Source organism: Oncorhynchus nerka, linkage group LG1 (assembly GCF_034236695.1).
Source record: "Oncorhynchus nerka isolate Pitt River linkage group LG1, Oner_Uvic_2.0, whole genome shotgun sequence".
In the NCBI taxonomy this organism is placed as follows: Eukaryota; Metazoa; Chordata; class Actinopteri; order Salmoniformes; family Salmonidae; genus Oncorhynchus; species Oncorhynchus nerka.
The window spans coordinates 25890542-25917280 of record NC_088396.1 but is presented as its reverse complement, the minus strand read 5'-3'; the positions used below and the strand labels follow the sequence as shown (position 1 = coordinate 25917280).

The 26739-nt window shown below is 40.5% G+C and overlaps 1 protein-coding gene and 1 long non-coding RNA gene across 2 annotated transcripts in view; one reads left to right on the top strand and one right to left on the bottom strand.

Moving 5' to 3' along the window:
- The window catches only part of LOC135571406 (uncharacterized), a 135817-nt gene that overhangs the window by 5768 nt on the left and 103310 nt on the right, over positions 1-26739 (bottom strand). The gene's annotated exons all lie outside the window — the stretch shown is intronic.
- The window catches only part of LOC115128006 (cholecystokinin receptor-like), a 41138-nt gene that overhangs the window by 6920 nt on the left and 7479 nt on the right, over positions 1-26739 (top strand). The window contains exons 2-3 of the mRNA XM_029657651.2: positions 18940-19188; positions 22721-22985. Of these exons, the coding sequence (XP_029513511.1) occupies positions 18940-19188; positions 22721-22985 (514 nt within the window). The remainder of the gene's footprint in view (positions 1-18939; positions 19189-22720; positions 22986-26739) is intronic.

The following is a 26739-nucleotide window of genomic DNA, read 5'->3' as shown; positions in this document are numbered from 1 at the left end:
AATAAAAAACAAAAAAATGATGCTTAGTATAAGGACTTTGAAATGATGTATACTTCAAATTTTGATACTTGAGTATATTTACTCAAGTACACTCTAAAAAATAAAATATTCCTTTAGGGTTTATTCAAATTAAAACTGTGGGGGAACCCCTATAAGTTCTTAGAGGAACCCCTTAAAAGGGTTCTTCAAAGAACTCCTTTTAATGGTTCCACGACGAACCATTGAAGAACCCTTTGGGGCTAATTTTTGAACTACCCCCTCTCCCCTAGTATTATTGTTATTACTACAAATAATACTAATAATATGCAAAACAATAACCCAATATTTTAGTTGTCAGTGTTTATTATGATTTTAGTGGCAAAGCAGTATTCAAAAATCCAAATATGGATTCACAAACTTCACCCTCCCTCCACCTCTGATGAATATAACAGGAAACCTGTTTGATCTCCATGCACTGCAAAATCATTCTGTCTATGGATACAGAGAACATCAACACATTAACATCCACATGCCAGAGGATAAACCCATTGGACTTGAGGCTCTGCTGGGAGTTATAGTAATTATGCAGATGATTAACAAAACATGCACATGACAGAATTCATACCCTGGTTTATGTAGGTAAATGTGAATGAAAAAAACTATTTTGATAATGGTTTTCATAATAATACCTTTTCCATAATGTCCTTGCCCATGGGATATTCATTAAAGAGGTAAGGGGGGAGGATGGTAAATGTGATCTGCATAACATAACATACCAATAGACATACCTTTGTATGCCTAATCATCTATATACTGGAAGGCACAGATACAAAAGTGAGCAGTTCAGTCATCTGCTCCCAATACAGCTGGCCTTCAATATATTCTTATAGCCTACACATTCTTAGCTATTTGTTGATTGATATCCATTGACTTGTGTCCATTTTCTGTTTTAGAAAGATTTGAACAAATTTTAAAAGATAGATGGTGTCATCATAAAACAACCTTACCTTAAATTAAGATCTTTACATTTTTCAGTTTCAGTTGTTTCAGTTGGGCAGTTCTTAGAAGAACCCTTTGGGGGCAGTTTTCAGTGCCAAGAACCCTAAGGTTCTTCTAAGATATTTGAGGATCTTAGAAGAACCCTTGTTGAACCCCTCATTTTTAGAGTGTAGTATTTTACTGGGTAACTTTCACTTTTACTTGAGTCATTTTCTATTAAAGTATCTTTAATTTGACTCAAGTATGACAATTGGGTACTTTTTCCACCACTGGTAAGAATCGTATGATTCCAACGAAGCAGACTCAGTTGGTGTCATGTTTATCTGCTACCCTGTTCCCTGCTGACTGTTTAAGCTAAGCACACTGTGAAAGATATCTGTGCAGTGCAGTTCTGCATGATCAATCTGAAATCTGCAGTGGCCATACAGTATTAACTGTGATATGGCCTCTGCAGAAGTCAGTGCATTCATACTTCTTGCGCTTCGCCGAGCACGAACACGATGGTGTTCTCCAAGTGTCACAGGACTTGTTTGAAGGTAGCCTATACAAACAAATGGAAGCATTTGTGGCAACAAAAATAAGGGGTTAAATATGTGTCCAAAAAAACTAAAATATTTCTCCTAGATATAGGACAGACACTTCAAAACCTTATTACTTAGGATTATTTCTTTGATTGTCTTTTTTTGCCATTTATGAATGTGTTAATCAATGCGTTTCTATGAGCTATAGTAGTAATTCAATATTTTATCAAATATATATCTATATTTTTTTAATTGGACACCTAAAGGAGTCCTAAAATTCAACAACTTAGACTTTTAGATGTTAGAAGATAGAGTTTGGGAACAGCAAAACAGTGAGCGGACATCCACTTTTTATCTACGTATTGTACATTATTTTAGCCAGCTCCTGTTTCATAGCCAGAAGCAGGCTAGTATCAGCTACATTTATGCCTTTACTAGACTATGGGGATATTTTATATATGAATGCTTCCACTAAGTAATTGAGATCAATTGACACCGTTTACCATGGCGCATTGAGATTTTATTTAAACTGCAAAACCCTTACACATCACTGCACTTTATATACCAGGGTTGGCTGGCCTTCTCTAGTCACTCGTAGGCTCAGTCAGTGGTATACTTTTATTTACAAAGCCATTTTGGGTTCACTACCATCTTATTTGGGCATTTTATTGTTCAGAAATGTGGTGGGTACTCTCTTCGTTTGCAGGACTTCATCCTGCTAACTGTTCCAAATGTCCGAACTGAATTTGGTAAAAGGGCTTTTATGTACTCTGCGCCATCGGCTTGGAACGCCTTACAAAATACTTTTAAACTGGAAGAACTTATCCCAATTTGTGTTTTTAAATCACTGTTGAAGGATTTTGAGGCTGATTCCCTGACCTGTCAATGTTTTTAATTAGCTGTTTTATGATTTTGTTATACTCTTGTGAATTCTATGGTTTTAACTAGATTACTTGTAGTTTTTCATGTTGTCTGTCTGTAATTGGGTAATGACTTGGTGCTGCCTATCTTGGCCAGGACGCTCTTGACAAAAAGAGACTTCAAATCTCAATGAGCCCTTCCTGGTTAAATAGGTAAAGGTAAAATGAAAATAAAAAAGGTGTTGGATGTGCGTAAAACCCCCTCCATGTAGGCTACATGCCCATATGACGATCATGGAATGAGAGGTGATCCAAGTGCATTAGCCAAGTATCCTCATCACCGTTTCCAAAGAGCGCCTCTTGTAGGCAGCAGGTAGTTGGCAGGTAGCATATCAGTTAGAGAGGTGAGCCAGCATAAAGTCCAAATCCCGAATCAGACGTTAAAAGAAATCTGTTGGGAAGTGGAGGGTTGCTGGTATCAGAGGGTTGCTGGTATCAAATCCTAGATGCTATTGCCTGCCGTTGTGCCCTTGAGCAAGGCATTTAACCCCACACAACAACAGTTTGCCCAGTGTGGCAGTCCCCGCACCTCTCCAAAAAAATGTAATGTGTCTTTTGGAGGGGTTAAAAGTGGAAGTCAAATGTTTGTTGGACCTTGTGTGCAATTGACCAATACAGTGATCATAATCGGAATCTTGTCCTGTAACCAAAGACGCGCTCCTCCAAACATATTCAAATGATTCAGTCCTAGGCTAAACTATATGGCTTATTGAGAATGTGCCTCACACATACAATTTATGGGAGCCTAGTATTTTTTATTTGAGGAGGTGCGACACATGCAGTATTAAGCCATGCAATGTGTTGATTGGCCAGTGAGTGGCCAGGCCTTCGCCACACCTACAATTTTCTTTATTCATCGATCCCAGCCCTTTCATGCCAACACCACCTATTGAGCTCCTAATTCCTCAAAACATTCTGATACTCCCCTGGACATATAGCACCACCGCCAACGGTAAGATTTACCATTGTGTCAAAACAAAGCCCTCTGTCTCAGTGACACAAGGATGAGTTTGTAATGGGCTGTATTGATTTTTTATTTTCTACCTATGTCTCTGTTTCCCTCCACCCCCCCAAGTTGTATACCAGGGGTGATTAAGGAGAGAGGTTTCTCCTCTCCTCTCCTGGTACAAACAGCAGGATGACAGAAGTAAATGTGGTCAGGGAGTTATGGCTGTTCCCTGCACAGCCACTGAGCAAACAGGAAAGTAATTGGCTTCGATTAGGCTGAAACCTGTGTAACATATTTCATTAGGGAGACAGAAAGAAAGAACGAGGGAGAGTGAGAGAGAGGAGAGGCTGAGTGTATTTTAGTTGTCTTCCCTCTCCATTACCTGATTGTGGTGTGCATGTAGGCACAGACATAAATACACGCACGCACACATAAACACCACAAACCCAAACGCATAAACACACACACCCTACTTAGGCTCAACTTATTAATGAGAATGTGTTTAATTGCAGGTGCCTCCAAACACATTCTGAGCCGACACTGAGGTGCTTCCAAGTTAGAGCTGATACAGCATCAGTGTAATGTGAGAGAGAAAGTGTGTGTGTATGTGTGTGAAGATATTTTTGTTATTGCATATTGTCATCTTTTAGGACATGTGTTGTGTAATAGGAGTGTGTGGGTGGATTCAAACTTCCTCAGCACCACATAAGCTCCTGAAGTTATTTTCACCGTCATCAAAGAAAGTAGGTGGAATACTTCCTCTTAAAACCTCAGTGTGTGATATCAGGAGCACACAGCTGTTCTGATGAAACAGAGAGACCTCCTCCTGGAGTTCTTCCTAAAATTCCTGTTGGGTTTTCAGTATCAGGTAAAGTTATGTCTTTAGCCAGGAACAGGAGGGTAGGAAAGAACAGGTCTGAAGACAGTGGATAAGAATGCCTCAAGATGAAAACATAATATTCAATATCTGTAAATCTGAGTATATATTAGCACTTCAATCCACATACTCGTACATTCGTGGGAAATAACCTTCAATCTAGATAACAAGAAAAAATCAATTATAAGGCTAGAGAATTTGTTCGACCAATAATACCAACGCAGTCAACACCAAAACATGTCAGAGAGTAAGCATGGAGAACCAATTCCCGAAAGAAAACCAGACTCCTCGACTGACACTGACGATTTGTGCTTTTCACCACCTGGAATGGTAAGTGTAGAAACCGACTTGTTAAAGACGATAAATAATACATTGTGAATACTTGAACTAGTCAGTAACGATATTAAGGAGTTGAAGGCGAGCCTCGAGATGAGTGACAAAAAAGCTGCGACAATGGAGAAAGAAACAAACAAGCTAAAAGGTACAGTCAATACTACTGAAATGGACGTTACTTGAAATACAGACTAGATCTATGGGAGAAAATCTGGTACTTACCGGTATTACAGAGAAGCCGGGTGAAGATCCAGAGTGTGGTGAAAGATATCCTGGTTAAAGCGCTACAGATACCATCAAAATAAATCAAGCTCGAAGGTGTACACCGTTTCGGACAGAAAGGATATCGATACGAACGCCCAATCGTTGACATATTTGCATTTTTTAAGGATAAAATAATGGTTAAAAGCCTGGGCAAAAGACTCGCTGGCACGAAAATAGGCATGGATGATCAGGTCCCGAAGGAAATAGCAGAACCCACTCTTCAAAGTGAATAGACTAAAAGGGAAACATGTAGCTCTTGTAGTCAACAAACTGTACATTGATAACCAACTGTTCTGAGACACCAAGACTACTCCAAGGCCATTCTAAATAATACAAAGTTCCCATAGAGGAGACGAATAATGGAACACCCAATACTATCCATGGAAGAGAATACAACAATTGATGAAGAAATAAACTAGATACACTATACCATTCAAGATAGGTAATGTTATAAAATAATTAGTGTTCAACTTTATATTTACATAATTTATAGAGTGCATTCGGAAAGTATTCAGACCCCTTGATTTTTTCACATTTTGTCACCCTCATCAATCTAGACACACCCCATAATGAGAAAGCAAAAATCTATTAAAACAAAAAAACAGAAATATTACATTTACATAAGTATTCAGACCCTTTCCTCACTACTTTGTTTTTAATTTTAATTTTATTTAACTAGGCAAGTCAGTTAAGAACAAATTCTTATTTACAATGACATCCTAGGACAATACTCTATTATTTTGGTTGGAGACTATAATATGGTTTTGAAGACCTAAATAGATCATAAACGAACTCACATTACAAACTATCACCCTCATGCACTTAATAATATCATGTATGTATTGGAACTAGTGGATATATGGAGGCTTAAATATCCTGACCGAGTGATATGGTGGAGGCTCAATTGAGCTAGTCGTCTTGACTACTTTCTTATGTCATTCTCGCTGGCACAAAGTTTAAAACATTTTAATAGGGTACAGAATGCGATCGGACCATCAAATAATTGGCATATACCTTACTCTTACAGAATTTCCACGTGGGCGAGGATATTGGAAATTTAATTAGCCTATTGGATGACAACTTGTTTTTAACCAGGACAGAAGGATTTATAACTGACTTTTCCAACATAACATAGGTACAGCGGGTCCCCTTATTGTATGGGGCACTTTTAAAAATGGCTTTGGAGGCAGTGCATTTCAATACTCAACTTTAAATCAAAAGCAATTTAGGTAAAAAAAAGAGTTCATATTAACAAATGAAATAGAGGGATTAACATTACAGATAGAAAGCAAAAACTGTACGACAGAGACATCGAAAAAGTTGGAGACAAAATCTAAAAGAACTGGAGGAACCTATTCAAGAAATATCAAGGGCAGTATATTAAAAAAAATAAAGCGAACTGGATGGAAATTGGGGACAAATGCAGCGGTTTATTTTCTTCAACATAGAAATGCATAGAAGTGCTACCAGAAATAATTTACTGAAACTTGTTACAAATGAGTCACCCATGAATCACCAAAATATATTTTGAAAGAGGAAGCAAAGTACTTTAATAATGTGTTTTTTTGTTTCTGTTGAAGTTAATTGTAAGGATGGCATACCAGTTGAGGTATATCAAACCTTTTTTATGTACTCAGAGGACAGTTATTAGCATGTTTTAACCACTCCTATAAAATGGTAGATTGTCAGATACTCAACAAGAAGGTCAGATTGAACTATTACTGAAACAGGATCCAGGTGGTAAATATAAAGATCCAGTTCATAAAAAACAAATGAGGCCACTTACACTTCAGTGTTGTATGCAAAAACTCTAGCAAAATGCATAGCGCATAGAATTAAAAAAGGTATTCTCTGATATTATTCATCCTAATTACATGGACAATACATTGGAGATAATATAAGTCTAGTACTGGAAACAATAGTACACTATGAAAAATCTGGTAAACCAGACCTGGTATTCACAGCTGACTTTGAAAAGGCTTTTGATAAAGTAGGACTGGAATTTATATTTAAATGCCTGGAATATTTCAATTTTGGAGAATCTCTTATAAAATGGGTTAAAGTTATGTATAGTAACTCCAGGTGTAAACTAGTAAATAATGGCTACTTTATTGCAAAATGATTCAGCCCCTTTAAGTTAATACTTTGTAGCGCCACCTTTTGCTGCGATTACAGCTGTAAGTCGCTTGGGGTATGTCTCTATCAGTTTTGCACATCGAGAGACTGACATTTTTTCCCATTCCTCCTTGCAAAACAGCTCGAGCTCAGTGAGGTTGGATGGAGAGCATTTGTGAACAGCAGTTTTCAGTTCTTTCCACAGATTCTCGATTGGATTCAGGTCTGGACTTTGACTTGGCCATTCTAACACCTGGATATGTTTATTTTTGAACCATTCCATTGTAGATTTTGCTTTACGTTTTGGATCATTGTCTTGTTGGAAGACAAATCTCCGTCCCAGTCTCAGGTCTTTTGCAGACTCCATCAGGTTTTCTTCCAGAATGGTCCTGTATTTGGCTCCATCCATCTTCCCATCAATTTTAACCATCTTCCCTGTCCCTGCTGAAGAAAAGCAGGCCCAAACCATGATGCTGCCACTACCATGTTTGACAGTGGGGATGGTGTGTTCAGGGTGATGAGCTGTGTTGCTTTTACGCCAAACATAACATTTTGCATTGTTGCCAAAAAGTTCAATTTTGGTTTCATCTGACCAGAGCACCTTCTTCAACATGTTTGGTGTGTCTCCCAGGTGGCTTGTGGCAAACTTTAAACAACACTTTTTTATGGATATCTTTAAGAAATCTCTTTATCTTTCTTCCATAAAGGCCAGATTTGTGCAATATACGACTGATTGTTGTCCTATGGACAGAGTCTCCCACCTCAGCTGTAGATCTCTGCAGTTCATCCAGAGTGATCATGGGCCTCTTGGCTGCATCTCTGATCAGTCTTCTCCTTGTATGAGCTGAAAGTTTAGAGGGACGGCCAGGTCTTGGTAGATTTGCAGTGGTCTGATACTCCTTCCATTTCAATATTATCGCTTGCACAGTGCTCCTTGGGATGTTTAAAGCTTGGGAAATCTTTTTGTATCCAAATCCGGCTTTAAATTTCTTCACAACAGTATCTCGGACCTGCCTGGTGTGTTCCTTGTTCTTCATGATGCTCTCTGCGCTTTTAACGGACCTCTGAGACTATCACAGTGCAGATGCATTTATACGGAGACTTGATTACACACAGGTGGATTGTATTTATCATCATTAGTCATTTAGGTCAACATTGGATCATTCAGAGATCCTCACTGAACTTCTGGAGAGAGTTTGCTGCACTGAAAGTAAAGGGGCTGAATAATTTTGCACGCCCAATTTTTCAGTTTTTGATTTGTTAAAAAAGTTTGAAATATCCAATAAATGTCGTTCCACTTCATGATTGTGTCCCACTTGTTGTTGATTCTTCACAAAAAAATACAGTTTTATACCTTTATGTTTGAAGCCTGAAATGTGGCAAAAGGTTGCAAAGTTCAAGGGGGCCGAATACTTTCGCAAGGCACTGTATTTATTAGAGCCATCGAAATGTTAGCTATTAAAATCAAATCCAACAATAATATCAAGGGGCTAGAAACCCAGGGCTTAAAAACAAAGGTGTCATTATATGCTGATGATTCATGTTTTCTATTAAATCCACAACTTGGATCCCTCAATAGCCTCATAGAGGATCTAGATAATGTGTCTAAGTGTACTTACTATATTACATATTCGATCACAAAAAATACAAATGTACTTACCAATAAAGAAGTGGACATACTTGGTATTCATTTCCCGAAAGAAAGAAATTATCTCACTACATTACATTTTAATAGAGACATAGCAAAAATGGATAAGATCTAGCTACCATGGGAAAGGAAAATACCTGTCTTTTGTGGAAAAATGACCCTGATCAACTCTTTAGTCATACCCAGTTTACCTATTTGCTTATGGCCCTGCCTACACTTAATGACTTGTTTTTAAAAATTCTATTAGCAAAAAGAATCAGTTTTATTTGGAATGGCAAACCAGACAAAAATAAACAGGCTTATTTATATAATGGAAATACATTTTGGGGAGGGGGGGAAGACATTTTTTATATTAAATCATTAGACCTCTCACTAAAGGCTTCAGTCATACAAAAGCTATACTTAAATCGGAACTAATTGTTCAGCAGATTAGTAAGAATGGCTCACCGCATGTTCAAGAATGGTCTTTTTCCATTTATTCAGATTACCTCTTACTTTCGGTTATTTGAATATGAAATAATCTCCAAAATATCGCCATTTTTAAAACAAGCCATAGAATGTTGGTTGCAATTTCAGTTTAACCCACCATAAAAATATTACAACAAATATAATGGTTAAACTCGAATATACTAATTGATTAAAAAAACATTGTCGACTGTGGTTCAAATAATTAACTCCACTAATACGTCATCAAAGCGCGCAACAGAACATTGTACTGTCTACACTCGGTTTGTTGTATATAAACATTTTTTTAATTAAATAGATTTTTAATCAGAATTAAAGTTTTGGTGCTAAGGATTCCATGACGCGGTTAGCCTTTACGGCTGGGACTGCAAGTTTGTGTTCCATTTTTTTGCGTGGAATCCATGAGTGATAGCTGGCTGTACTACAGACACATGTCATCGTCATGGGAAAGACTCATTGTTATATTTTCGTAAAACAACTGGTTGCAGTAAAGAGCCAACCTGGATTCTAAGGAGATCCTGAGGGAAATCAACGAATACCAACAGCTTTACGCTTGAGTACCAACAGCTTTACGCTATGGAAGAACAACATACTCCATCATGGAAAGATCTGACTACCTCACAAAAGAACGTTAACTTCTCTAGGGTTATTGACTTGTTTATTGTTTACTCCATGTGTAACTGTTGTCTGTTCACACTGTTATACTTTATCTCGGCCAGGTCGCAGTTGTAAATGAGAACTTGTTCTCAACTAGCCTACCTGGTTAAATAAAGGTGAAAAAAGGGGGCAGCATTCGGAATTTTGGATGAAAAGCATGCCCAAATTAAACTGCCTGCTACTCGGGCCCAGAAGATATGATATGCATATAACTGGTAGATGTGGATAGCAAACACTCTAAAGTTTCCAAAACTGTTAAAATAGTGTCTGTGAGTATAACAGAACTAATTTGGCAGGCAAAGATCTGAGAAAAATCCATTCAGGAAGTAGTTTTAATTTGGTTTTGTAGTTCTCTATTCAATGCCATTACAGTATCCATTGACTTAGGACTCAAATTGCAGTTCCTATGCCTTCCACTAGATGTCAATAGTCTTTTAGAAATTGTTTCAGGCTTGTATTATGAAAAATGAGGGAGTAAGAGCAGTCTGAATGAGTGGACCCTGCCGTGTCACAGAGCTTTTTCATGCACTCGACCGAGAGAGTGCCTGTCTTGTTTACCTTTTATATTGACAACGTTATTGTCTGAAATATTATTGATTATTTAGCTAAAAACAACCTCAGGTTTGAATATAAACATCGTTTGACATGTTTCTATGAACTTTACGGATACAATTTGGATATTTTGTCTGCCTGTTTTGACTGTGTTTGAGCTTGTGGATTACTAAAGAAAACGCGCAAACAAAAAGAGGTTTTTGGATATAAAGAGACTTTATCGAACAAAAGGAACATTTATTGAGTAAATTAATGTCTTCTGAGTGCAACCATATAAAGATCATCAAAGGTAAGGGATTAATTTTATCTCTATTTCTGACTTGTGTAACGCTTCTACTTGGCTGGTTACTGTTTGTAATGATTTGTCTGCTGGGCTATGTTCTCAAATAATCGTAAGGTATGCTTTTGCTGTAAAGCATTTTTTAAATCTGACACCGTGGTTGGATTCACAAGAAGTTAATCTTTAAACCTATGTAAAATATGTTTTGTTTTCTGAATTTTTATAATGAGTATTTCTTTATTTGAATTTGGCACTCTGCAATCTAACTGGGTGTTGGCCAGGTGGCCAGGCTAGCGTCCCACATACCAGAGGTTAAACCCCCAAAAAGAAAAATAGATTCATCTACAGACACGTACGATTTACTTACCGTTGAAGTAGAGGCTAGTGCTCTGGCTGGAATCCATGCAACACTGGAAAAGTTGTGTGTGGAGGTAGCAGGGCTGAGGGGGAGTTTGGAATTTAGCTAGAGGGAAATTCTCACTCTCCAAGGAGAAAACAAGGCACATAGCCAAGGTAAAAATCCACGATTCCAACAAGGATTGTCTACTCAGGGAAAACAGGGTGATGAAGTAGTCGCTACTAGATATACAAACTCTGTGTAAACAAGGTAGCTTTCCACCGAGTACACAGACTTGGAGCTCGGAGCAACAAGATCAAAGGTCACCGACCGATCACCGCAAAATTTGAACACTACCAACGAAAGGAGCTGATCAAATGCAGGGGAAGGGAGCTTAAAGGGGCCAAATTGCAAGCAATTCCAAGCGACACAAATTAATGTCATAAAAGACTGTGTCCGGTACAAAGGCAAAAAAGGAGAAGGGTAAGCGTGCGTTTCTCATTGTGGACAAACTCTTTATAGATGGACAGCTATTCATAGACAGTGCCATGACACCATGGCTTTACTAAATTATACAGGGACTTCAGGTTACGAAAAAAATGTATTATGGGAACTGTAAAAATATCTGAACACTATGAAGTGGATATGAACACACACATACTCAATTACGTGCTCGCTTTACACATACAGACTTATACATATGCACACACACCTGATCTCGCTCTCTTCTCTCACTCTCTCTTTCTCTCTTTTCTCTTCTCTTCTCTCCTTCTCTCTCTATTGTCGAGAACTGTTTTATAATTTAATATGTTTATTGTTTGTCTATTTTTTATGTATTTGTCTACAAGTTTATGTATGTTTACAACAAGCAAGGGGAAGATATCAAAATAGGGGCATTGGGGAATAATAACATATCATACGTAATACATTTGTACTGTTGTGATGCCGTCTCTAGAGTAATGCAAGTTCTTTTTAATGATCATGTGAAACGTCAATTGCTCTGTAAATACTGGGATGTGTTTTTCAATGATTTAGCTTAATCTGGGTAGCTAAACCAGACAAAATAAAGCGTGCCTATTTAGAAAATGTATATGAATTGGGTGGGTTGAGATGATTAAATATAAAAGCACTAAACCTCTAAACCACTAAAAGTTTTCCTTGGACGCTAAATTGTTCTCAAGTAGATTACTAAGAAAAGCTCATCCATTGTTTAAAAATGGCCTTTTTGCCTTTGTGCAGATTGCCGTGTCTCATTTTTGATTAATTGAAAATGATACCTTTTTCAAAGTATCTCTCTTTTTCAAACAAGCATTGCAGAGCTGGCTACAATTTCAATTTCATCCCCCGAAAAGATAGAACAAATATTACAACAAATATTATTGCTGAACTCAAATATGCTGGTTGATAAAATACCTGTATTTTTGGGAAAGATCTTTGAAATGGATATTTTTTTCTTAAATTATATTGTACATTGGAATGGTAGAGTTATGTCCTTCATGGAGTTATCAGAATTGTACGGGAAGGTCTGCATAATCCAAGAGTACAACCAATTGATTATAGCGTTACCCCAAAAAATGGAGGAGGCAGGTGGCAATGGGAGGAGTTAGGGAACTAGTCTGTCTGCCCAATATAAAGGATCAAAACTGTCGGAGGAATAAAAATATCATAAACAGGAAAGCATACCAGTTTCATTTTAGGACCAGGATGTTGACAGCTGTCCCATACAGATTGCAAAATAGTTGGGAAGAGATTTTTGATGTACCGACTCCCATGGTACAGGATGTATGAGTTGATATATAAAACAACGCAAGATTAAAGACGTCGTCCTTTTCAGATTTTTTTTTATGGCGTTTCTGGAGCAGTAGCTTATTTCTTGATGAGCGGCCATTCGGGTTATGTTGATATAGGACTCGTTTTACTGTGGATAAATACTTTTGTACCTGTTTCCTCCAGCATCTTCACAAGGTCATTTGCTGTTGTTCTGGGATTGATTTGTACTTTTCGCAACAAAGTACATTACATCTCTAGGAGACAGAACGTGTCTCCTTCCTGAGCGATATGAAGGCTGCGTGGTCCCATGCTGTTTATGCTTGCATACTATTGTTTGTACAGATGAACTTAGTACCTTCAGGCAACAACAAAAAATGTGGAGGTCTTAGCTGATTTCTTTTGATTTTCCCATGATGTCAAGCAAAGAGGCACTGAGTTTGAAGGTGGGCCTTGAAATACATCCACAGGTACACCTCCAATTGACTCAAATTATGTCAATTAGTCTATCAGAAGCTTCAACAGCCATGACATCATTTTCTGGAATTTTCCAGGCTGTTTAAAGTCACAGTCAACTTAGTGAATATAAACTTCTGACCCTTTTGAATTGTGATGCAGTGAATTATACTTGAAATAATCTGTCTGTAAACAATTGTTGGAATAATTACTTGTGTCATGCATAAAGTAGATGTCCTAACCGACATGCCAAAACTATAGTTTGTTAACAAGACATTTGTGGAGTCGTTGAAAAACAAGTTTAAATGACTCCAACCGAAGTGTATGTAAACTTCCAACTTCAACTGTATGTAAAAAAGCCAGACTACGGTTTGCAACTGCACATGGGGACAAAGATCGTACTTTTTAGAGAAATGTCCTCTGGTCTGATGAAACAAAAATAGAACTGTTTGAACATAATGACCATCGTAATGTTCGGAGGAAAAAGGGGAGGCCGAAGAACACCATCCCAACCGTGAAGCACGCGGGTGGCAGCATCATGTTGTGGGGGTGCTTTGCTGCAGGAGGGACTGGTGCACTTCACAAATAGATGCCATCATAGGGTAGGAAAATTATGTGGATATATTGAAGTAACATCTCAAGACATCAGTCAGGAAGTTAAAGCTTGGTTGCAAATGGGTCTTCCAAATGGACAATGACCCCAAGCATACTTCCAAAGTTGTGGTAAAAATGGCTTAAGGACCACAAAAAGGTATTGGAGTGGCCATCACAAAACCCTGACCTCAATCCCATTGAATATTTGTGGGCAGAACTGAAAAAAGTGTGTGCGAGCAAGGAGGCCTACAAACCTGACTTAGTTACACCAGCTCTGTCAGGAGGAATGGGCGAAAATTCACCCAACTTATTTTGGGAAGCTTGTGGAAGGCTTCCCGAAACGTTTGACCCAAGTTAAACAATTTAAAGGCAATGTGACCAATTTTTTAAATGTTTTATTTAGGTAGGCTAGTTGAGAACAAGTATTAATTTACAACTGCGACCTTGCCAAGATAAAGCAAAGCAATTCGACTCATAGAACAACACAGAGTTACACATGTAATAAACAAACATACAGTCAATAATACAGTAGAAACAGTCAATATACAGTGTGTGCAAATGAGGTTAGATAAGGGAGGTAAGGCAATAAATAGACATGGTGGCAAAGTAATTACAATATACCAATTAAATACTGGAGTGATAGATGTGCAGAAGATGAATGTGCAAGTAGAGATACTGGGGTGCAAAGGAGCTAGATAAATAAATACATACAGTATGGGGATGAGGTAGTTGGATGGGCTATTAACAGATAGGCTATGTACAGGTGCAGTGATCTGGGAGCTGCTCTGACAGCTGGTGCTTAAAGCTAGTGAGGGAGATATGAGTCTCCAGCTTCAGTGATTTTTGCAGTTCGTTCATTGGCAGCAGAGAACTGGAAGGAAAGGCAGCAAAAGGAGGAATTTGGCTTTGGGGGTGAGCACGTGCTACGGGTGGGTGAGCTGAGATAAGGCGGGGCTTTACCCAGCAAAGTCTTGTAGATGACCTGGAGCCAGTGGGTTTGGCGATGAGTTTGAAGCGGGGGCCAGCCAACCAGAGTGTACAGGTTGCAGTGGTAGGTAGTATATGGGGCTTTGCTGACAAAACGGATGGCACTGTGATGGACTGCATCCAATTTGTTGAGTAGAGTGTTGGAGGGTATTTTGTAAATGATATCGCCGAAGTCGAGGATCGGTAGAATGGTCAGTTTTATGAGGGTGTGTTTGGCAGCATGAGTGAAGGATGCTTTGTTGGAGATGCTTAATATGAGTCTGGAAGGAGAGTTTACAGTCTAGCCAGACAGACAAAATACTAATTGATTGTATGTAAACTTCTAATTGAGGATATGTAAACTTCTGACCCACTGGGAATGTGATCAAAGAATTGAAAGCTGAAATAAATCATTATCTCTACTATTATTCTGACATTTCACATTCCTAAACCTCTAGTGACTCCCCATCCCGCATGAGGGAGCGTAATCATCGACGGACACTAATTAGCATAATGCAACGGACATAAATATTCCTAGAAAATATTCCTATTCATGAAAATCACAAGTGAAATATATTGAGACACAGCTTAGCCTTTTGTTAATCACCCTGTCATCTCAGATTTTCAAAATATGCTTTACAGCCAAAGCTAGACAAGCATTTGTGTAAGTTTATCGATAGCCTAGCATAGCATTTTGTCCAACTAGCAGCAGGTAATTTGGTCACGGAAATCAGAAAAGCAATCAAATTAAATCGTTTACCTTTGATGAGCTTTGGATGTTTTCACTCATGAGACTCCCAGTTAGATAGCCAATGTTCCTTTTTTCCCAAAATATTACTTTTGTAGGCGAAATAGCTCCGTTTGTTCTTCACGTATTGCTGAGAAATCCCCGAAAAATATTCCAAATTAGCTCCATAATATCGACAGAAACATGGCAAACGTTGTTTATAATCAATCCTCAAGGTGTTTTTCAAATATCTATTTGATAATATATCCACCGGGACAATTGTTTTTTCAGTAGGACCAATTGGAATAATGGCTACCTCTGTATTTTACGAGAGAATCACTCTGGGAGCCATCAGGTGACCAGTTGCGCAATGTAGCCGCTTACGGGTATTCTTCAACAGAAATGCGTAAAACTACGGCACAATGCTGTAGACACCTTGGGGAATACAGAGAAAAAGTAATCTGGTTGATAGCGCATTCACTGCTCAATAGGGACGCATTGGAACACAGCCCTTTCAAAACATGAGGTACTTCCGGATTGGATTTTTCTCAGGCTTTCGCCTGCAATATCAGTTCTGTTAGACTTACAGACAATATTTTTACAGTTTTGGAAACGTTAGAGTGTTTTCTATCCTAAGCTGTCAATTATATGCATATTCTATATATATATATATATATATATATATACATTATTTTTTTTAACATTATTTTTTAGAAAGAGTGTTTATCAACAGTATAATCTTTGAAAATTATATCAGAAATACCACTGGTGGGGTTATGTCACGCATGCAGCTAACAAAAATATGTGGAAATGTCTGCTCTATCCAAAATTACAACCAACTATTTGCAGCATTACATCAAAAATGGAAGAGGCAAGCGGAAGGGGGAGAAAGTAAGGAACTTGTCTGTCCACCCTACTAAAATAGGTTGAAGAAAAATTATGAGAAATTAAAAAGAATATAAGTTTCATTGAAAGACCAAAAATGGGACAGTTGTGCCATACAGATTTTAAAATAGTTGGGAAAAGATTTTCAACGTACCGATTCCATGGCATATGGTATATGAACTGAGACACACAACGACACCTGATTCAAAACAGAGTTTTTCTATTTAAATTATTATACAAAATTCTTGCAACCAGAAGAATAATATATGTATGGGGAATACAACCATCCCAGCTCTGCAGATTTTGCTGTGAAGGGACAGAATCATTAGATCACTTGTTTTGCACTGTCCATATGTAGCTTGTTTTTGCTCGGCAAATAGAAACAAAACAAATCAAAATTGGATAGTGTTTAGAGATAGATGGGAGGGGTTGAGGGGATCTAAAGGGTGAAAAATATCAAATCAAAAAATTCAAATTAACTAATGTAAGATGTTTTTTTATGTCCGTAAAATTTCTATGGGTTTAGAACTTTTGTGAAACATCACAGAACAATCGAAAAATATGTGGCAAAAACAAAACAAAAGATAACTCATGTAAAATATACTGTGTGCGTAGATGTATATAGTACTGTATGTATAAGCTGGAAGTAGACCCTTAATGTATAACGAATGTTACCCTCCCCCCAAAAAAGTATTTAACCAGGGCACAGATATCAGAACTGCATTGAGATAAAGAGATTGATGCAGCTTACATCTCAGGTGGAGAGAGAGCGAGAGAGCGAGAGAGAGCGAGAGAGCGAGAGAGCAAGAGAGCGAGAGAGCGAGAGAGAGAGAGAGAGAGAGAGAACCTGTGATATAATAGCATGCAGAGAATGAGAGCTACAGTGTACTGTATGTGTGAAAGACAATCAGAGTGAGCAGCAGAAACAGTTTGTTAATTGGGGTGCAGTCTTGCATAAGAGTATATCCAAACCCTATCTGCAATACCAGTGTGTCAGCTCACTAGTACCACAACCAACAAACACACACATGCCACATTTACGCAAACATGCACACACGAGCACACACCCACCCACACACACATGAACAAACACGCAGGCCTGAGGCTGTCAGGCCCGGAGGGTGAGTGTTTGTAGTTGAACATACAGAGCGGCTCTTATCCCTTGGGCATGGCTGCCGTGGAGCGTGCTTAGATGGTCTATGTGTCAGCGGGGGACGGGTGGGCCGGCAGGCTGAGATTTGAGTGACAGGCAGAGAGACGGGACTTCAACAGGATATGACCCGCTGGAGCCCAAAATACCCTGGGGCTGCTGTCGCTGCATCTTCTAAAACCTGACTAACCAAACAGCTCTTTGTCTTTCTCTTTCTCTCTTTCGTTTCTAAACCTGAGCTGCATTTAATTTCAAACAGTTGCACCCCCAGCTTTGATCTATTCCCTCCCTCATTGACTCCCCTTCACTGGTCTGATAATTTTGCAGGTGAAAGCAACATGGTGGAACGGACTGGAGGTTTTTTATACAGAGGAAGATGGGGCACTAACAGGATACAACCCACTGGGGATCCTAATCCTCAGAGCTCATGCTGGCTCTCCTATAATTTGACCACCCAAATACTAAGAGGAGAGAACATGGACTCTTTGCCAGAGTCAGTGGAGGGGAGGGAGATACTCACTGGGCACAGATGTCATTTCAACATCTATTCCACATTGGTTCAACTTAATTTCATTAAAATGATGTGGAAACAACGTTGATTCAACCAGTGTGTGCCCAGTGGGTAGTATGCCTGAGTGGAACAGAAAGGTAGAGAAAGCATTGGTACAGTAGGTAGGACTTTTGTTTGAAAAAGGAGGTTGCGTAAACTCTACATAGATATGTAAGTATGTTATAGTCCCATTAATATTTGAGTTGTGCTGACCTAGATCTGATCTGGCCCACAGTGAGTTTGTGTCAGAGACATACATGATAACATACTCTGTGACATTCAAATAGTGTTTTGCTGTACACTATCAGCACTTCTCTCCAATTAACATTCCTTATCCCTTTTAATGAATCATTATGGGAAACATTCTTATCTTCACAATTACTTTCTCATCACTAACCGACCCTGTTGGAAATGTAATTGTGTAATTCATTGTGTGCATTAGGCTATGGTCTGTAAGTGAATGGTGTCCCATTCCCTCCCTCCCTCCCACCACTATCACTATGGTACACCCAGAAGCCAGTTAGATGTAGAAATCAATAGAAACACAGTGAAACAGGCTGATTGTATTGAGCTGTATGTTCAACAGTGCTGATTAATCTGTTAAACTGGACCAGGGCTCCTGTCCTCACTCACTTTCTCGCTCGATGGGCTTCTATAAAGAATTTGACCTCCTCCAGGCTTGGCAGGGGGAAGAGTAGTGTTCTGGTGACATGACATAATAACCATGTATCTAACCACCTGTGACTGAAGAACACAACACAAATACTGTGTTGGATTGTGAATGGTGGGATTTTATTGCTTCAATCAGGTTTAGAATCTAACATGTTATTTTATCTCCACCTCTGTTTGTCAACCCCTCTCTCTCATGCTCCCCCCTCTTTCTTTTATACCCCCTCTCTATCTCTCTCTTTTTATCCTCCTCTCTCCTCCATCTCCTCCTCCCTCCAGAGGTGGACTCGCTGCGTATCCTGCTCTACTCGGTAATCTTCCTCCTCAGTGTGTTTGGCAACCTGCTAATCATTGTGGTCCTGACGGTCAACAAGCGCATGAGGACGGTCACCAACTCCTTCCTGCTGTCCCTGGCGGTCAGCGACCTGATGATGGCCATCTTCTGCATGCCCTTCACCCTCATACCCAACCTCCTGGAGGACTTCATCTTCGGGCCCACCATGTGCAAGATAGTGGCTTACCTCATGGGTAAGAATGGGTGAATGGAAAAGTTGAGGGCGCGTGTGGGAGATATCGAGGCTGGAGAAAATATTGGGTTATTGAGAGAGAGAGAGAGAGAGAGAGAGAGAGGAGGTATGGGAAGAGAGAGTGATGGAGGTATGCCTGTGGATGTATTTCAAGGCCTACCTTCAAACTCAGTGCTTCTTTGCTTGACATCATGGGAAAGTCAAAAGAAGTCAGGGAAGATCTCAGAAAAATAATTGTAGACCTCCTCTGGTTCATCCTTGGGAGCAATTTCCAAACGCCTGAAGGTACCACATTCATCTGTACAAACAATAGTATGCAAGTATAAACACCATGGGTCCACGCAGCCGTCATACCGCTCAGGAAGGAGACGCATTCTGTCTCTTACAGATGAACGTACTTTGGTGCGAAAAGTGCAAATGTCACGTTCGTCGTATGAAGGAGACCAATGTCCAGCGTCGTATGTGTACATTCTCTTTATTAAAATAATGATCACCGAACAAACTAACAAAATAGCAAACGAAACGTGAAACTATACAATAGAGTGCTGATAGGCAACTACACGTAGTCAAGATCCCACACCAGAAAGTGGGAAAAAGGCCTGCCTGAAATATGATCCCCAATCAGAGACAACGATAAACAGCTGTCTCTGATTGGGAACCATATCAGGCCAACATAGACATACAAAACCCCTAGACATACAAAACCCTAGACATACAAAAACCTAGAGTACCCACCCTAGTCACACCCTGACCTAACCAAAATATATAGAAAACAGAGATATCTAAGGTCAGGTCGTGACAGTACCCCCCCAAAGTGCAGACTCCCGGCAACAAACCTGAACCTATAGGGGAGGGTCCAGGTGGGCATCTACCCTCGGTGGCGGCTCCGGTACTGGACGCAGTCCCCGCTCACTACACTGATCCCTCCGCTTCTGTGGAACCGGACCATGGATCGTTGTCGGAGGAACCGGACCGTGGATCATCGCCGGAGGCTCAGAACTGGGAACCACCACTGGAGGATCTGGACTGCAGCTCTTCGCTGAAGACTCTGGACTGCAGCTCGTCGATGGAGGTCCCAGACTGGGGACCATTGATGGAGACCCAAGACTGGGGACCGTCGCTAGAGGTCCCGAACTAGGGACCGTCGCTGGAGGCCCCGGACTGGGGACCATCGCTGGAGGCTCCGGACTGGGGACCGTCGCTGGAGGTTCCGGACTGTGGACCATCGCAGGAGGTTCCGGACTGTGGACTGACGTTAGAGGTTCCGGACTGGGGACCGTTGTTGGAGGTTCCGGATTGTGGACCGTCGTTGGAAGCTCTGGACTGGAATCTGTCGCCGGAAGCTCTGGACTAGGAACTGTCGCCGGAAGCTCTGGACTGGGAACTGTCGCCGGAAGCTCTGGACTGTGGAGGAGCACTGGAGGTCTGATGCTTGGGACCGGTACAGGTGGCACCGGGCTGATGACACGCATCTCAGGGCGAGTCCGGGGAAGAGGCACAGGACGTACTGGACTGTGGAGGCGCACTGGAGATCTGATGCGTGGGACCGGTACAGGTGGCACTGGCCTGATGACACGCACCTCAGGGCGAGTGCGGAGTGGAGGCACCACCCTTCCTGACTGGATGCTCACTCCAGCCCGGCAAGTGCGGGAAGCTAGCACAGGACGCACTGGGCTATGAATGCGCACTGGAGACCTGATGCGTGGGACCGGTACAGGCGACACCGGGCTGATGACATGCACCTCAGCACGCCCGCTCTGCAGCGCTCTCAAAGCTAGCATCTCTCCCCGGAATCTTGCGTCGAGCTCCTCATCCGACTCCCTGACTTGCTCTGGTTCGCTCCTCAGCTCCGCCGACTGCTCTCCCCCCTAAATTTTCTTGGGGTTGCCTCTCATGCTTGCTCCGTTGAGCTCCTCGTATCGTCGCCGTTCCACTTTTGCTGCCTCTTATCTCCTCCTTAGGTTGGCGATACTCCCCGGCCTGCGTCCAGGGTCCTTTTCCCTCCAGAATCTCCTCCTAGGTCCATTCCTCCTGAACACGGTGCTTGGTCCATTTTTGGTGGGATCTTCTGTCACGTTCGTCGTATGAAGGAGACCAAGGCGCAGTGTTAAAAGAATGAACACCAAACAAACTGACAAAATAAGAAACTAAACGTGAAGCTATACAATAGAGTACTGACAGGCAACTACACATAGTCAAGATCCCACACCAGAAAGTGGGAAAAAGGCCTGCCTAGAATATGATCCCCAATCAGAGACAACGATAAACAGCTGTCTCTGATTGAAAACCATATCAGGCTAACATAGACATACATAACCCCTAGACATTCAAAACCCATAGACATACAAAAAAACTAGACATACAAAATCCTAGAGTACCCACCCTAGTCACACCCTGACCTAACCAAAATATATAGAAAACAGAGATATCGAAGGTCAGGGTGTGATAGCAAATCAATCCCAGAACAACAGTAAAGGACCTTGTGAAGATGCTGGAGGAAACAAGTACAAACTATCTATATCCAAAGTAAAACGAGTCCTATATCGACAGAACCTGAAAGGCCGTTCAGCAAGGAAGAAGCCACTGCTCCAAAACCGCCATAAAAAAGCCAGACTACGGTTTGCAACTGCACATGGGGACAAAGATCATACTTTTGGAGAAATGTCCTCTGGTCTGATGAAACAAAAATAGAACTGTTTGACCATAATGATCATCGCTATGTTTGGAGGAAAAAGGGGGAGGCTTGCAAGCTGAAGAATACCATCCCAACCGTGAAGCACGGGGGTGGCAGCATCATGTTGTGGGGTTACTTTGCTGTAGGAGACACTGGTGCACTTCACAAAATAGATAGCATCATGAGGGAAGTAAAATGATGTGGATATTGTTAAGCAACGTCTCAAGACATCAGTCAGGAAGTTAAAGCTTGGTTGCAAATGGGTCTTCCAATTGGACAATTACCCCAAGCATACTTCCAAAGTCGTGGTAAAATGGCTTAATGACAACAATGTCAAGGTATTGGAGCGGTCATCACAAAGCCCTGACCTCAACCCTATAAATAATTTGTGGGCAGAACTGAAAAAGTTTGTGCAAGCAAGGAGGCATACAAACCTGACTCATTTACACCAGCTCTGTCAGGAGGAATGGGCCCGAAATTCACCCAATTTATTGTGGGAAGCTTGTGGAAGGCTTCCCGATACGTTTGACCCAAGTTAATCAATTTAAAGGCAATTCTACCAAATACTAATTGAGTGTATGTGAACTTCTGACCCACTGGGAATGTGATGAAAGAAATAAAAGCTGAAATAAATCCCTCTCTACTATTATTCTGACGTTTCACATTCTTAAAATAAAGTGGTCATCCTAACTGACCTAAAACAGGGAATTTTTACTAGGATTAAATGTCAGGAATTGTGAAAAACTGAGTTTAAAAGTAGTTGGCTAAGGTGTATGTAAACATCCGACTTCAACTGTATATAATCTAAACTTTTAAATTTGGTTTGTTATCTAGTTTATTTTTCTTTATTTTCCAACAGGTGTTTCCGTGAGTATCTCCACCTTCAGCCTGGTTGCTATAGCAATTGAGCGCTACAGCGCCATCTGCAACCCGCTAAAGTCACGGGCGTGGCAGACCCGTTCCCATGCCTACCGGGTGATTACTGCCACCTGGCTGCTGTCCTTCATGATCATGAGTCCCTACCCTGTGTTCAGCCACCTGGTCCATGTCCCCCTGAAGGACAACATCACCATCGCACGCATGTGTCGCCATATCTGGCCCCACAGGGAGGTGGAGCAGACCTGGTGAGTGTGTGTGCCTGTGTATATGTGTGTGTGTGTGTGTGTGTGTGTGTGTGTGTGTGTGTGTGTGTTTGGGTGGGGAGTGTGGGTGTGTGTGGATGGGTACATACTCATACTCATCTTACTTTTAGCTTACTACTGTTTTCCTAATACTTCATTTTATGGCGTTTGGGTGGAACTGTATTTACAAAGAAAGGAACATCTTCCTACACTTATGAATTGATGATACAGAAATATTGTGTTTGTATACACAGTAGAATATAAAACGATCACTAAAATGCTCTCAACAGCAAAATAATTTAAACTTGTTCTCCAGCTGACCATTTCCCACCAGAGAAGCCATTAATTTGTCATTGTAGTAGAAGTGCATCCCAGGTCACCAGGTGCATTGTGGATGACTGTAGGGCTCCTCTGGGAGAGGTATTAGACACAGCCTGTGTACAGTACAAGACGTACTGCTGCTCTCTCATTATTATTTTATATTGGTAGCCTACTGCCATAACCCATTATTGGTGGAGTGGAGTCCTGTGAGAAAAAGACACTTGAGGCTTTCCAGTCTACAGAAAAGAACAACTATAGTCCAGTGGAGGCTCCTCAGTGGAGGAAGGGGAGGACCATCCTCCTCAGTGAATTTCATAAAAATAAAAATAGTGAAACATTTAAAAAGTTATGCTTTTTACATAAAACTATACAAAAAAATATTCACGTCACCAAATAATTGATTAAATCACACTGTTTTGCAATGAAGGTTACGTTAGCCTCAGCAGCACTCTCTAGGGTAGCACTATGGTGTAACCAGAGGACAGCTAGCTTCCGTCCTCCTCTGGGTACATTGACTTCAATACAAAATCTAAGAGGCTCATGGTTCTCACCCCATTCCATAGACTTACAAAGTAATTCTGCCAATTTCCGGAGGTCATCCTCCAACCTATCAGACCTCTTGCAGCATGAACTGACATGTTGTCCACCCAATCAAAGGATCATATAATGAATCTAGTAATGAAAGCATACGCTACAGCTAGCTAGCACTGCAGTGCATAAACTGTGGTAAGTAGTAGACTCAAAGGGAGAGAAAGACAATAGTTGAACAGTTTTGAACAAATTAATTTATTCAAAAATGAATGAGGAGCGAGAGAGAGAGAACTAATGTTAACTTACTCACTTTTGTACATTGCGCTGGTCTGTATAATTGACCTTATTTTAAAGCCCAAAAAATGTAATTCTTCCAGATCAACTGTAATATCAAAAAAAAAAATCAATGACGAGACCTTCATGAGGCCCATCTCTGCATGATTCAAGAAGGCAATGAGCTCCGTTGGGTCTTTTTAAAAACGGTGGGTGGGGAAGCGAACTCTATTGCGTGATAGTGAAAGGAGAGATATTTTGTGTGGGGAAACAGCTTTTTTCACCCAATCTGTCCAACTTATCACATTATCACCTCTAAAATGTAAATAAAACACTATAAAGAGTTTATATAATGTGACATTACATTACCTACTTCAAGGTTTGTGTCGAATATGAGTCTGTTTTTTAGGGCGGTGGTAAAGTTATCTTTAGAAGTAAATAGCGGCTGTCGCTGTTTTTTGAGAGTCATGATGGCTTGCAGTGATGACGCAAAAAATTACTAGGTATCCTCCTTACCCTGTCCCTTTCTTATGTTTAAACAGTGAGAGAAGCACTACACCTGGTGGAGAGAGGCTGTAAGACACAGAATTAGTTGCTTTATGCGTGCTGTACGTTACGCCATGACACGTCACAATTTAATGTACAGCGTTGGAGGGGTCCGTTTTTAAAACTTTTCTCCAATACTATTGAGCCATTACCATGTCAATCAATGCTTGAATAGAAACGTAGTTCACACCCCAGATTTTGATGTTAACACGGTCGCTACAGTCCCATTAGTTGTCATTGCAGCCTTTGTACGGAATGGGGTTAGTCACCTTTTTTGTCCTTTTTTTCACTTTCACTTACTTAGCTAGCAAATGAAGCTAGCCAGTTTTGCCAACTCAAACACCCAGCTCATTCAGATGGATGCTATGTTAGCAAGCTGGCTATGACTATTCAACACTGGAACTCTTCCAGGTAAGCTTTTGGTTTGACTAAATTATTGCCCGCCGTGTAACTGCTAAACTACTTACTGTCTGTACACTGTACTGCATGATTGTAGTGGGTTTACTAATGCATTAGTTCTATTAGCTATGTTATTTTAGCCAATGTGGTGACAACAATGTAGGCTGTCTGTAACGGTTATGATATGAAGTTTTGATTTTGGAAAGTTTTTTTTTGCCTGGTCACAGACAGCTGATGTGTTGTGCATTGAAGTCCACAGGCAAAGGGAAAGGTGAGAGGAGGAGACCACGTAGATGCGAGAAGGAATACAACAGGCTGTTTCTGTGGCTATGAAAGTGAACTATTTGCGTTTGATCAGGGGTGTATTCATTCCGTAGATTCTGTTGAAAAACGTTTCTTAAATGGAAGCAAACGTAACGAAACGAGGATACACATACCTGAATTTTTTCAATAGAAATTCTCATTTGCAACTGTTGGACTAATGATTACAGCCTAGGTCAGCTAGATACAGGTAAGAGTGTGCAAGGCAGTATAGAATGTGTCACTGTCTGTCCATCTGTCAATGTCTGTCACCTCAAATCTTTCTCTCGACCTGTGTGCACCTATGCTGTAAACTTTCATTCCTAGGCTAGGTTCTAGTAACCTCATGATGGGTATATGGGAAAGTTGAGTATCAATGATGTTACATTGAACTAGGTGAATGGAATATGAATAACAGTCATCCAATATGCTGTAATAGAAATAAGGCCATGCTCATTAAAAAAATGAACATCCTCCCTCATCTTAAATGGCACCGACTGCCATTGTTATAGTCAGTAAGAGAGCCTTAAGAGAGAAACACACCTCAAATGTTTTGTTTGGGTCTTTCCCTCCAAAGCAGGCTCAGGGGTAGCCTAGTGTCTCACGGTTTATGCATCGCCCTCCAGTATCTCCACCAGTACTAACTCCGCTCTCGGCCTCGCTAACCTCTCAACCCCTTACTCTCTTTCACATCTTACGATCTCTCTAACCCTCTAATTCTTCTTCTCCCTCTTCTTCATAGCCCTCTTTATATTGCCTCCTCATCCCTCCTCCATCTGTTTGTCTGTCCGTCTGTCTCTCTCAACCCTTCATTCCTCATCTCCTCATCCTTCATCCCTCATCCCCGTTCTCTGAGGAACTCTGACCTAAATCAACCATACATGTAAATGTTAACTTGTTAAGTGTGTTCTGTCTTCCACTGTGTGTTAACATCCAGTGCTGTCATTCACAGGGCTCTCTGGGGTTCCTCTCCAACCTCTCGGTTGTCAGACATCCATTTGAAACCACTATTGAGATGAATCAAATGCACAAAACGTTCTCTTTACCTTTTCTTCCACTCAGGGTTTAATTGTGAGTTACAAAGTCTAGAACACTACGAACCAAAAATAAGAACAATTATTGCCACGGAAAATGCATGCAAATCAAATTATTCTAAACTGCTACTGGCTCTCTTATGATTGAGGAATATAATTATAATGGCCGTGGTAACTCTTCAAAGGAAAACCCAACATTTTTTCAATGAGCTATTAAGGCTATCATTCATGTGACTTTCTCCAGAGCGGTAGTTAAATTCTAACAATTCCCATTCTCAATTCACCAGATCAATGTTTCTAGGAAGATGTAGCCTTGGTTTTGGCACTATTACTTGTATTCTGAAATTGTATTT